Source organism: Peromyscus californicus, unplaced genomic scaffold (assembly GCF_007827085.1).
Source record: "Peromyscus californicus insignis strain IS unplaced genomic scaffold, ASM782708v3 Scaffold_2__1_contigs__length_46816999, whole genome shotgun sequence".
NCBI classification, from domain to species: domain Eukaryota; kingdom Metazoa; phylum Chordata; class Mammalia; order Rodentia; family Cricetidae; genus Peromyscus; species Peromyscus californicus.
In genome coordinates, this window is record NW_026294540.1 from 45,838,910 (window position 1) to 45,850,903 (window position 11,994).

Sequence of the window (11,994 nt, forward strand, 5' to 3'; positions counted from 1 at the left end):
AGCTGTTTGACCAAGCTTATCATTGCTTGGAAGAGGCTGAGAAGCTACAAGCAGTTCTGACCTTGGAGTCAGTCTGCTGGTGACACAGGAGGACCCTGAGTGTTTAGTTCCCCATGGCACAGGATTTTAAACTGCAGCTTTAGAAAAGATTTCTAACAGTCTTAACAGGTGGGAGTGATGTAGAAGAAATGCGAAGTGATTGATGTTATAAAGAATTTACCAACAGATTTGCCTAGGAGACATCAAATCACACAATGTAGAATTTAGCTAAGGGAGAGCATGGAGGTCAGAAGAGTGTCAGCTCCCCTGGAAAGGAAAATCTAGTAAAAACATAGTCTGTTAGGAAATTTCTAATGCCTAGCATGCTAATTTAAATGAAAACAAAAAGTGTCAAGATGCCTTTGAGCCTCTCATACTCCTATAAGTAATCCCAGTAAGCCCATGGTTCACTGAGCTAGATTTGAGTGGAATTGTTTCTTTGATCCATCACTGTTGCTTTACCTGGGGTGAATAAAAGTCAGAAAACAGACCTCCAGGTTGACTGCCGTTCTTCATCGTCACTACTATGACGACGACTATTACTACTACTACTACTACTATTACTACTACTACTACTACTACTACTATTACTACTACTACTACTACTATTACTGCTATTACTACTACTACTACTACTACTACTACTACTACTACTACTGTTGCTAGTGTGTCGGGGGTGCCACAGCATGCACTCAAGGGTCAGAAGACAGTTCTGTGGAGTTGGTTCTCACTTTCCATCTTTATGTGAGTTCTGAGAATCAAATTCAGGTCCTCAGGCTTCCAAAGCAAGGGCTTTACCCCTCCCCCACTGCCATTCTCATCCTGCTCTCCTACTGGGAGTTCAAGCCCCTGAGTGACTTAGCACCAAGGAGGCACTGCCTGAGGTGAGATGCTGTGTTTCTCCACATACGTATATCCTGAACAAACAGCCAGTCTTTAATTTGATTTTCAGTGATTCCTCACACATATACAATGTATTTAGATCATATCTACACTCCTATCCCTCCCACCAACTCTTCCTGGACTCTCTCATTCCCCTCTCAATTTTATCTCCTCCTCTTTTTATAACCCATTGACAGTTGACATTAACTCGGAAACTGGGTGTGACCATCTAATATCAGCACTGGGGTAGGAGTGGAGACAGGAGGATTGTTGTGTACATCCCTGGCTGCCAGCCTAGCTGAAAAGGAGGTGTTCTACAATTAGTCAGAGGAGACCTTGTTTCAAAGGCATAAAGCAGGCAGTGGTAGAGGAAGTTTCTGGTCTCCACATGCATGTGCATGGGCATGTGCATTTGAACACACATAGGTACACATACATGTATCCCCCCCCACATACACACTCACAGAAACCATAGTGAGCTTCATTCATATTGCAAAAAAGTTACCAGAATTCTCCTTGAAATCAGGAAGAGGAATAAAAGAGAAACTCACAGATGGGAGAAAATGCTTACATATCATGAATTCTGTAAAGACTCATTTCTTCAGGCTGGGGATACTGCTTAGCTGGTAAAGTGTTTGCCATGTGAGCATGAGGAGTCAAGTTCAACCCTCAGAGCTCATGTAAAAAGCCAGGCATGGTAGTTCATGCTTGTGACCCCAGACCTGGAAAGGCAGAGACAAGAGGGTGGCTGCAGCACTCTGGCCAGCCTTATGCAGCGTACGCAGCCTGTGGAACAAGCTCCAGGTTCACTGAGAGATGCTGGGTCTTAATTAAGTTTCCTGTTGCTGTGATAAACTACTCAAAAACATTTTTGGGGAGAAAGGGTTTATTTAGCTTACAATTCCATGTTACAGACTATTATTGCTGGAACTTGACCAGAACAGAGAGCACGTCTGCACCTCTCTACTGCCATACCAATCAGAATCCCCTTACTTCCAAAAAATACCCTCATGGTTGTGCTCATAGGCCTGTCTCTTAGTTGACTAGAGATTGTTAGTTGACAACCAAGCTTAACCATCACACACACAATGGAATACTATTTGGGAGTGAATAGGAAAAAGTTATGATAGACTCCATACTGTGGGCCTTAGGGATACCATGCCAAGTAAACCAAACTAGCTATAGAAAGAAAGGTGTTGCAGAATTGCAGGAGGACCCCAAAGTGGCGACTTTTACAGAGACAGGAAAGGGAACAGAGATTTCCAAGTGGCTCTGTAAACTATTGCTTAATGGGTACAGTTTTAATTTTGTTCTGATGAGGAGACAGAAATTGGCCAGCTGGGGCAGGGACCGTCAATGCAGCAGTTCCCAGGATGTCCTTGATGGAGGCCAGGAATGGCAGAAGGGAATTCTGGGACCTGGTTCCTTCTTGTCTCTCACCCTTGTCTGGAAGCTATGAGGATGTGACTGAGACTGAAAGGCACCTGGTTCCTAGTGGGTGGGCCACCTGGACTGTCTGGCTCACCCCCTCCTTATGCCCCACTCAGTTTCCGTCATAAGTCCTTTAAAAGATGCCCCCTACCTAACAGTTCAATGGTACCCTATTTCCAGGGATCCTTCCTGCTACACAGCACCCCACCATCACTGTCTCTTAAGCTTCATCTGTGAATCAACCCCCCCCCCATTTTAAAAGACATAGAATGCTGGCATATGCTTCCAATGCAAGCTCTGAAAAGGCAGAGATGGGATTCCTAGGATGTGCTGGCCAGCCAGCCTAGCCAAACTGGCCAGTACCAATAAGGCAAAAATGAGAGATCTTGTCTCAAAAAAACAAGATGGAGGCCAGGGAAGACACCTAAGACTGACCTTTGGTGCACATGCATGTGTGCATGGGCGGGCGAGGGGGGGCACACACACACACACACACACACACACACACTGGGCATGGGGAGGGCAAATGAGGAACCAGTTAAGACCTTAATGTTCACAGAGGAAGGAACTGGCATACATTGTGGGTTAAGTTCAGTCACCCTGCAGGGTCATTTTGGCAACAGGTGCTACAGACAGATGAGACATCATTTTTTGGTGCAGGACATAGCAGACTTCTTGCAGATCCAGTATTTCTCAACTGTACATGGGACATCATTCCAGCCATTGCCTCTGAATTCCGCACAGTCTTCTTCCCCTTCGTTGTTGGGCTCTCCTTTGTTCCAATATTTCATGAAACTGCAAAACCAATTGTGGTTTGAATGAGAATGGCTCCTACAGGCTCGTACATTTGGATGCTTGGGCCCCATAGGTGGAACTGTTTGGGAAGGATTGGTATGGCCTTGTTGGAGGAGGAGCGTCACTGAGGGTGGACTCTGCAGTTTTAGAAGCCCACAACATTCCTAGTTAGCCCTCTCTGTCTTGTGCCTCTCTAGTACCATGCCTGCTTTCTTGCTGCCATGCTTCCTTACAAGATGGTTGTGGCCTCTAACCCCCTGGAACCACGAGCTCCAACTAAATGTTCCTTTTTTTCCCCATAAATTTCTTTGGCTAACACCCATCAAAGTATGAGAATTAGTTCCACCTCCCTTTTATCAACCCTGTTTCTCCCCACTTCCCTTTCCTGTGTGTGTGTGTGTATGTGTGTGTGTGTGTGTGTGTGTGTGTGTGTGTGTGTGTGTGTGTGTGTTTATGTGCAGACATATATACACACTTATGGTTGTACACATAGAGGCCATAGGTCAACCCCAGATATCTTTAGTTACTCTCCACTTTGATTTTTGAGAATTCACTAATTCAGCGAGGCTGACTGTTTAGTGAGCGTAAGGGATCCACTGTTTCTGCCTTTCCAGTGCTGAGATGACAAACGCTTGGCTTTCTCAGGTGGATTCAGGGGATGGAACTCAGGTCCTCACGCTTGCTCCATGTGATGGTTAGTTTTCATTGTCAACTTGACACAACTTAGAGTCACCTGCAAAGACAGTCTCAGGGATTGTCTGTATTGGGTTGGCCTGTGGGACTGTCTGTGGAGGATTTTCTTAATTACGTTAAGACCCAGCCCACTCTGAGCAACGCCCCCACCTAGGCAGGAGGTCCTGAACTGCATAAGAGTGGAGAAATCCAGCATGCAAGTGAGCATGTACGCTTTTGTTTCTTTCTCCTCTTGACAATGGATGTGATGTTACTAGCTGCCTCAACTTCTCCACAATGCCAGATTAGAACCTGAAATTATAAATGATGAACTAAGCCATTTTCTCCCCTAACTTGCTTTTAGTCAGTGTATTTTATCATAGCAACAGAAATGAAGCTAGAAAACACGACAAGCAATTTATTAACTCATCCATCCCCCGGCCCCTCAACCATGTTTCTATTATTGAAATGGGATGCTTTCACATCTGCCCTTCATACATTACAGCAGATGTGACCTGTTCTGGGGTCAATGAGGTACCCAAGTCCTTTGACCTTGGGCCATGATCCTTGTGATCGTCCATGATTGAAGGGGGTCATTTTACTGAAGTTTCTTCTTCAAATATAACCAACCAACTCATATTCCACAGACTTAACCATCTCCATTCCCAAGATTTTGTACTTTTGGTACCCTTATGTACCTATCTAGAGCCAAAGACCATAGAACCAGGAATAGCATCTACATCCTAGAAACGATGGATACTCCATACTAGCCAGTCCTAAGCCCGGCATACAGCTTTAATTGTTCATTCCCACAGGCACCAGAATAAGAGTTTTCGCCTTCAACCCTTCCCCATATACATGCACATGCTCCTACAGATGTGCGCATGCACCCGTCCCACACATGTGCACACATAATGGAGAAAGTAGTCTGGGGTTGGTTTTGCTTTGCCTTTTTGTTTGTTTGTTTGTTTTTGTTTTTGTTTGTTTTGTTTTGTTTTTTGGAGACAGGGTTTCTCTGTGTAGTTTTGGTGCCTGTCCTGGAACTCACTCTGTAGACTAGGCTGGCCTTGAACTCACAGAGATCTCCCTGGCTCTGCCTCCTGAGTGCTGGGATTAAAGAAAGGCGTGCACCACTGCTGCCCTGTGCCTGTTTGTTCTTAACAAGCATTCATATTTCTTCCTCTGCTTCCTGACTATGGATGGCATGGAACCAGTTTCAACCAGTTTCCTCAAGCTACTGCCAGCATGCCTTCGCTGTTGTCGTGGACTGTACCTTCAAACCGTGAGCCAAATCAATCACTTTTTACATCAATTTTGTCAGGTATTCAGTTACAGCAACAAGAATACATTATCCCATAGACTTTCCATTAATATACTTCATTTAAATGACTCACGAGGGCTACAAACCCCTCCTCCATATCTGCTGGTGAACTTCCAGGCACTTGGCATCTTATCAGCACATGATTACGAAGAATTCCTTCCTTCATGAGTAAATGTCTTTTATACCTAGAGGGCTAGGGTATGGAGAAATACCCACAGGAGTACTCTATGCAGCACTTGCTGATGCCACTGTGGTTTGAGTGGAAATGTCTCCTGCAGGCTCAGTGTTTGAACACCTGGTCCCCAGCTGGTGATGTTTGAGAAGGCTGCGGAACCTTTAGCCCCTGGGGGAAGCAGATCAGTGGGGTAGGCCTCAAGCTCTTATAGCCTGGCCCACTTGTTTACTCTCAGCTTCCTGATGGCCATGGCCATGTGACCAGCCACCTCAGGCTCCTACTGCCATGCCGTCCCCACCATGATGCAACATGTCCCCTGGATCTGTGAACCAGGTAAATCCTTTCTCTCTTAAGCTGCTGCAAGCCACAAGAATGTATTATAGAGATTCAGCTGTATATAATAAAGCTATACCTAGAAAGGTCAAGGGATCCATCAAGAGGGAAACCATTTATCAAGGAATATTTGGTGTTATTCAGCTTTTAATATTCAGCTGTTTCTTGCTATGAATTTCTTATGCATTCATATACTACTAGGCCTTAAGGCAAAAAGTATAAGCTCAGATCTACTGCTGATCTACTAGGTAACACCCCTACAGTGCTTAGGAGACATGTGGACTGTAGATGCATAGCTTTGTTTCTTGTACAAATGAAGCTCAGATCATCCCTTTCCTTCAGGCCTAGTAGCATTACAGAGCTATTGACTCAGGACAATAGGGCTTTTTGCATAACCAGGTGCAGTAAGAACTGGAGCAGGATTCCTGGTCTACTCCAGTTGCATGGCTGGAGGGAAGAGAACAAGACAGAATTTTTGTAGATGGTAGGGCCAAGGAGTCACATGGCCAGAGAGAAAGGAACAAGGCAGATCTTTTGTAGAGAATAAGGATTGGGTCGGGTCAAGAGAGTAGGAAGAGAAGAAATGAGCATGGATGAAGAAACTGAAGATGAAGATGAGGTCAAAAGCATGGGAGCTTACGAAGACTGTGAGAGGACAGAGAAGAAGGGACAGAGAGGAACTGAATGTCAGGATGGAATTGGAGCTATGTAGACAGAAGTTTTTTTTATAGAGAAATAAAGTAAACGAATGTAAGAAACTAGTGTACATAGGTTCTTTTCCCTCAGATAACCCCATGCCAGGCATAGCATCTTCCCCAGGACTCTGGGAAGGATTTTCTCAGGGCAGGCCCCTGGGAAAATTCTGATATTAAGCCAGATATCTTTACCAAAGCAACAGAAGTAAGTAACACACTGCCCAATGATATAGGCTGTTCCTCTTCTCCCAGATTTACCTGAACAGCAGATGTGAACCATCCACCCAGTGCCACACGCTTTCATGCTTCAGGTCTGACAGACCCATCCAGGCATAGCCTTTCTCTTTAGAAGTCTGCTGCAGGAAGCTCTGGAGGGGCACAGAAGCAGTCAGGAGAGGCTACCTACCTTGTGGTATACCTATTGTTCTCCTGCCCCACCTCTTAGCAGAAAGTTCTGATATTCATCTTTCCTGGGTACCACAAGGTCTCATGGCTTCCACATCTGTATCCTGCTTGTTCTGAGTTGCCTCTCATTGAACATGCTAATATTGCCTGCTTTATGAGGAGTTCTGAGTATGTTCAGATGGATTGTCTGCCTGCCTTATGAGGAGTTCTGAGCATGCTCAGATGGATTAACTCACTACTGGGTATAAGTGCTAATGTCAGATTATACCAGTTCTTCATTTCTGATCATGCACATGACCTCTTTGGAGCTCTGCATTGAGGGATGTCCCACCAATAACTTGAATTTAGTCAGGATGGCAACATTTACCACAGGGGAACTGGCAAATGGTAGACATAGGACTTTCTTTTAAAGTCCAATAAAGGAAGTCATTCAGTGCTTCTCAGTGTACCCACAGAAACCACTTACGTTTTGTGTTACCTAAAGCACCCACTCATATATCCAGATATTGTATGATGGTGGTGGTGGTGGTGGTGGTGGTGGTGGTGGTGGTGGTGTGTGTGAAACATGGTGCTTGGGACCTTTTGTTCCTACTCTTCTTCCTTTCCCAAGTGGAGCAAGCAGCACTCATCCATAATCCAAACTAGCAAACTGTGTCTCCTCAGATGCCTGTGGTCAGATGCATGTACCAGAATAGTTTGGATCCCACCAGATGTACCTGCTCATCATCACTTTTGATGACCACTAGTTGGGCCCCCACTTCTCTGCAGGCGGTGACAGAGTCATGCCAGTTCTGTTGGAACTTGGAGAAGAAGTAACAGTTTCCTTGGAAGAGGGTCCAGTCCCAGGGGCAGGGGCGGCACAGGCGATCTGTTGGGGGAGGTTGTTTGGGATGGACATGCGCTTGGTTGCTCATGTTCCTGTTACCCCCCCCCCACCCCCCCCACCCTCCAGCCTTCAAGCCCTGCAGGAGCTCCTGATACACAGCATCCTGGGAAGCCATTCCTCTCTACTCCCTGAGAGATCTTGGAAGTCCTGGTATCTCCTCAAGACTGGGAGATGTATGAACTTAGAGCTTAGAACTGACCTTTGGAGACTGGCTAACTGAATTTCAACCATGTACACAGTTCTCTTTGAATACTAGCTTCCATTGGTCTTAATATTAACCGACCAGCCAATCAACTAACTAATTTGTGTGTGTGTGTGTGTGTGTGTGTGTGTGTGTGTGTGTGTGTGTGTGTGTGTAGTTATGCCCATGCCACGGCATGTATGTGGAAGTTAGATGACAACTTGAAGGGGTGGGTTCTCTCCTTCTACCTTGGGAGTCCCAGGAACGAAACTTCAGTCATTAGGCTTGATGGCAAGTGGTTTTAACTGCTGAGCCACACCACCAACCCCTTCATTGTCTCCTCTTTACACAAAGTTATCAAATCAAGTGAGAGGAGGTGGAGGTTCAGAGATGGGTAGTAGCTGAAGCCAAGCATGTAATGTGGAGACCCTCTGAGTCCCCAGGGCCTCCTGCCTTCCAGTCACTTACTTATTTCAGGCTTCAGTTGGGTCATCTCCTGGTTTACCTTTTCCTTCTCTGCCTGTTCTTGTCCCTTGGAGTTGGCAATACTGGAGACTATGACAAGAAAAGAAATCTGCAATTATTAAACACTTATTATAAATCATGGCCTGCACTGGTCCCCTAGGGACATTTAAAAAAAAAATAAAGTACCTTGTTTAAAATCTCTTTTTAAAAATTGAAGGTGGGTATGCATGTGTGTGAATGTTTGTGACTGTGGACATGCTGTCACATACCTGAGGAGTCTGAGGATAGACAACTCTGGGTGTCAGTCCTGACCTTCTACCTTGTTTGATACAGGGTCTCTTGTCCACCACTGTGTACACCAGGTTAGCTGGGCTGCAAGCTTCCAGGATTCTCCTGTCTCTGCCATACATCTCACCCTAGCTAGGGTTACAGAAACATGCCTGCCATGTCCTGCTTCACATGTGTTCTGGGATCCAAACTCAGGTCCTCATATTTCTTTGACAAGAGTTTTATCCAGTAAGCCATCTATCTAACTTCTGGTTTAATACCTCTTGAGGATGAAGAAATCTGATATTCAGAGAAGACTGAATGGCCAAGTTAGTGGAGCCAGGACCCTCCTCTACAACAGAGATGAGAAGGTCTCTGAGAAGTTCCTGGAAGGTCCTAGCCTTTAGCCTACCTCCCTCATGGGCCTTCAGCCCAACTGAAAGGTCTTAACAGGTAGCCCCCAGCCCTCAGATCTGCCTGACCTTTGACAAGGACAGCCAGAAGAAGAACAGCATAAAGTGTGAGGCAGAACACTTGCAGCACGAAGGGGCCATGACCATGGCACAGATGCCCTGCAGGAGAGAAGGTAGAAGTTTCATGATGACAAGTGTCCCTGACACACTATGACCCATAGACACCAGCATCCTCTTCCCGGATCCACAGCTTCCATTCCCCTGGGGTCCACTGTGTCTGTGTTCCAACCTTCACTTCCCTAGGATACAAGACTATTTTCTAACTCAAGCATCCCATAATTTAATAATTCAATCCTCATTTTTCTTTTATCTCTCTAGAATCCCAAAGGAATGCCCAGCATGTCCTTCCTCAGGACCAGGAGTTCAGGCCCCAGACTCAACCACTCTAGGTTTTCAGCCATCATCACTCCCAGGAGCTGGGGTCCAGAGCCTCATCTTCTATCTTTCCAGAACCCAGGAGGACAAATTTCTTCAGAATATCGTTCAATCCCTCCAGACTCAACCACCCCAGGACTTACGAGCCCAGGTTTCCATCCTTGAGCATTTCAGAGCCCCTCATTGGACCCAGGAATTCAGTCTCCCAGATGGCCACCCAAGGACCCAGGACTCTAAAAACTCAGCTTCCACTTGCAGAATACCAGGAATCTAAGCACACAATCTCTGCTTAGTAGAACTGAGGAGTCTAGTTCTAGTCTGTACTTCTACAGGACCCAGGAGTCCAGCCCTCAGGCTCCACATCCTCAGGATCCAGGATCCAGCTGTCAGTTTCCACCTCCATTCGACTGAGAAGTCCAGTCCTCAGCCTCCACCCTACAGAACCCAGGAGCCCAGTCCTTAGCCTCTACCTCCACAGTACCCAGAGGTCCAGTTTCCATCCTCCTCCTCCCTCAGTCTTTGAGATCCAGACTCCCACTCTCTCACTCCGCAGGGCACAGAGAGCTGAGGAAACCTGTCTTTCCCCGACTCCTTTACCTGCAGCTCTCTTGAGGACATAGGGTGGTTGGAATCTGAAGCCTTTGATGGAGTATCTGGTGCCGCTGGTTATCAGGTGTTCCTCATCTGAGTGGACAGAGAGTCACAGCCTTGGCAAATGGAGACTCAAGGTGGCCCTGCCGAAACCCCTCTCCAAGTCCCCAGAATCCATGACCAGTCTTACCCAGGGGGCCCAGCTGCTGTCCTCTCCCTTCCTCGGAGTCATTCATGTTGCACTGCTGTCCTACTGCGCTGGAGGCTGTTGGGGACAATGGCAGCTATTTACCGTCTACTGTTGTTTGCTCCTTGAATCTATTCTGAGTCAGGAAGTGAAACCAGGAACTGTGAGACAGCAAGATGCTGGAGGGAGGTGACGGAGCCTCTGACACACCATTCCATGAAGCTACCATTCCTGGAATGGAAGGGCATGCAGCCACTCTGCTGTTCCCAGAAACACGGTCCTCTCTGATCTAGTGATTTGTTGTCTTGATTTGAAGATGTCATCACTTCTGGTCCATTTCTAATGACTTGGGAGAGGGGTTTTGTGTTGATTAGCTTTAACTGTGGACTTAACACAACATAGAACCCCCTAGAAAGAGAGTCTCCGTAGGGGTTGTCTACACTGGGTTAAGTTAACTGATGTGGGAAGACCCAGCCCATTATGAGACACCATTCCCTAGACAGGGCGTCAAGCACTGTGTAAGTGTGGAAAATGCAGCTGAGTGCAAGGAAGCACGAACTCATTTCTCTGTGCTCTTGACTGCGGATGTGACCTGCTGTCTTAAGCTCTTACTACTGTAACTCCCCACAATGATGGGCTGAAACCTGGAAATGTGAGCTAAAATAAATAAATGCTCTCTCCAAGCTGCTTTTTGTCAGGGTATTTTCTGTGACTGTATTTTACAATAAGGTCTGTTTGAAGCACAGAACAGTCATGTACCTGGCCCAAGGTTACACAACTGTTAATTAGCAGAGCTGGAAATGGACCCTACACAGTGTCTTCTACGGGTCACACTGTGGTCCAAAAATAGTCACAGAGGCTTAAGGAGGAAACAAAATGATTCTTAGCAGCTTGGTGCAGAATTGTCCCAACCTGGAAAAGCTCAAGTGGCCAGCACTGGATGAATAAACAAGGGCAGCTTCTTGTCAGAGGAAAAGACTATGCCACAAAAAAAGAAATTTTTTTTCGGGTGTGAGGGGCTGGTGGGGATGAGTAAATGTGTGTGGATGCAAGGGGTCAGCTTGAGCTGTCATTCCTCAGGTGCTTCCATCTTGCTTACAATGATCTTCATTATCATCATCATTATCACTATTATTATTAGCGTGCACACGTGTGTGTGTGTGTGTGTGTGTGTGTGTGTGTGTGTGTGTGTGTGTGTGTGTAGTGAGTGGTATATGTGAGTGCTAGTTTTTGAGAAAGAGCCTCTCACTGGCTAGGGTTCACCACATGCCACCATACCCAGCTTTCTTACATGGTTTATGGAATCAAACTCAGGTCTTTACCAACACAGTGATCTCCTATCACGCATGAATGTTCTGAAGCAATGGAAACACTCAGATACAGAGAAAATATACTAAGGGGCCACTGAGAACACATGCACACTCCAGAGCTTGCACACATACGCATGCACACACTCACATACTACACACATGCACACACACCCCACACCTTATCCCTCCAGATACACACGTGCACGCTTATAAAGAAGATTAACTCTGGGGAGAGAAGATGACAGATCGGAGACAGCCATTGCTTTTCTGTGTCCTTATGAGTCTGAGACAAATTCTCAGCTGCATGACTTCAGGGAGAGATGGCTGGCTGTGCAGCAGTACACAGCAGGAGACGGGGAATCTGCAAAGTAAGATAAAATAAAAACAAAGCTCCTCATATCAGGTGCTTTGGTCCTAGCTTCATTGTTCCTGCTGTGCTAAAGCACGGTGGCCAAAGCAACTTAAGGGAGAAATGTTTTCTTGGCTCAACAACCCCAGGTCTCAGTCCATT

General features: G+C 46.2%; 1 protein-coding gene across 1 annotated transcript; it reads right to left on the reverse strand.

Annotated features, from left to right (window-relative positions):
- Nucleotides 1–1,795: 1,795 nt before the first annotated feature.
- Nucleotides 1,796–10,290, reverse strand: LOC128120660 (CD209 antigen-like protein C). The gene is made up of 7 exons (XM_052754813.1): nucleotides 10,177–10,290; nucleotides 9,993–10,079; nucleotides 9,030–9,119; nucleotides 8,284–8,370; nucleotides 7,465–7,616; nucleotides 6,602–6,711; nucleotides 1,796–3,147 (listed from the first exon to the last, which is right to left on the reverse strand). The coding sequence occupies exons 1-7, from the start codon at nucleotides 10,220–10,222 to the stop codon at nucleotides 2,997–2,999; spliced, it is 723 nt and encodes a 240-aa protein (XP_052610773.1). The 5' UTR covers nucleotides 10,223–10,290; the 3' UTR covers nucleotides 1,796–2,996.
- Between the last annotated feature and the right edge of the window lie 1,704 nt (nucleotides 10,291–11,994).

What these genes read in the sequence shown, in the direction of transcription:
- LOC128120660 (XM_052754813.1), bottom strand. Translation starts at nt 10,222, where the DNA reads ATGAATGACTCCGAGGAAGGGAGAGGACAGCAGCTGGGCCCCCTGG. An exon ending in ACAGCAGCTGGGCCCCCTGG is followed by an intron (nt 10,080 to 10,176) that starts GTAAGACTGGTC and finishes CTGTCCACTCAG; the next exon opens with ATGAGGAACACCTGATAACC. An exon ending in GGTTCACATCTGCTGTTCAG is followed by an intron (nt 3,148 to 6,601) that starts GTAAATCTGGGA and finishes TTGGTTTTGCAG; the next exon opens with TTTCATGAAATATTGGAACA.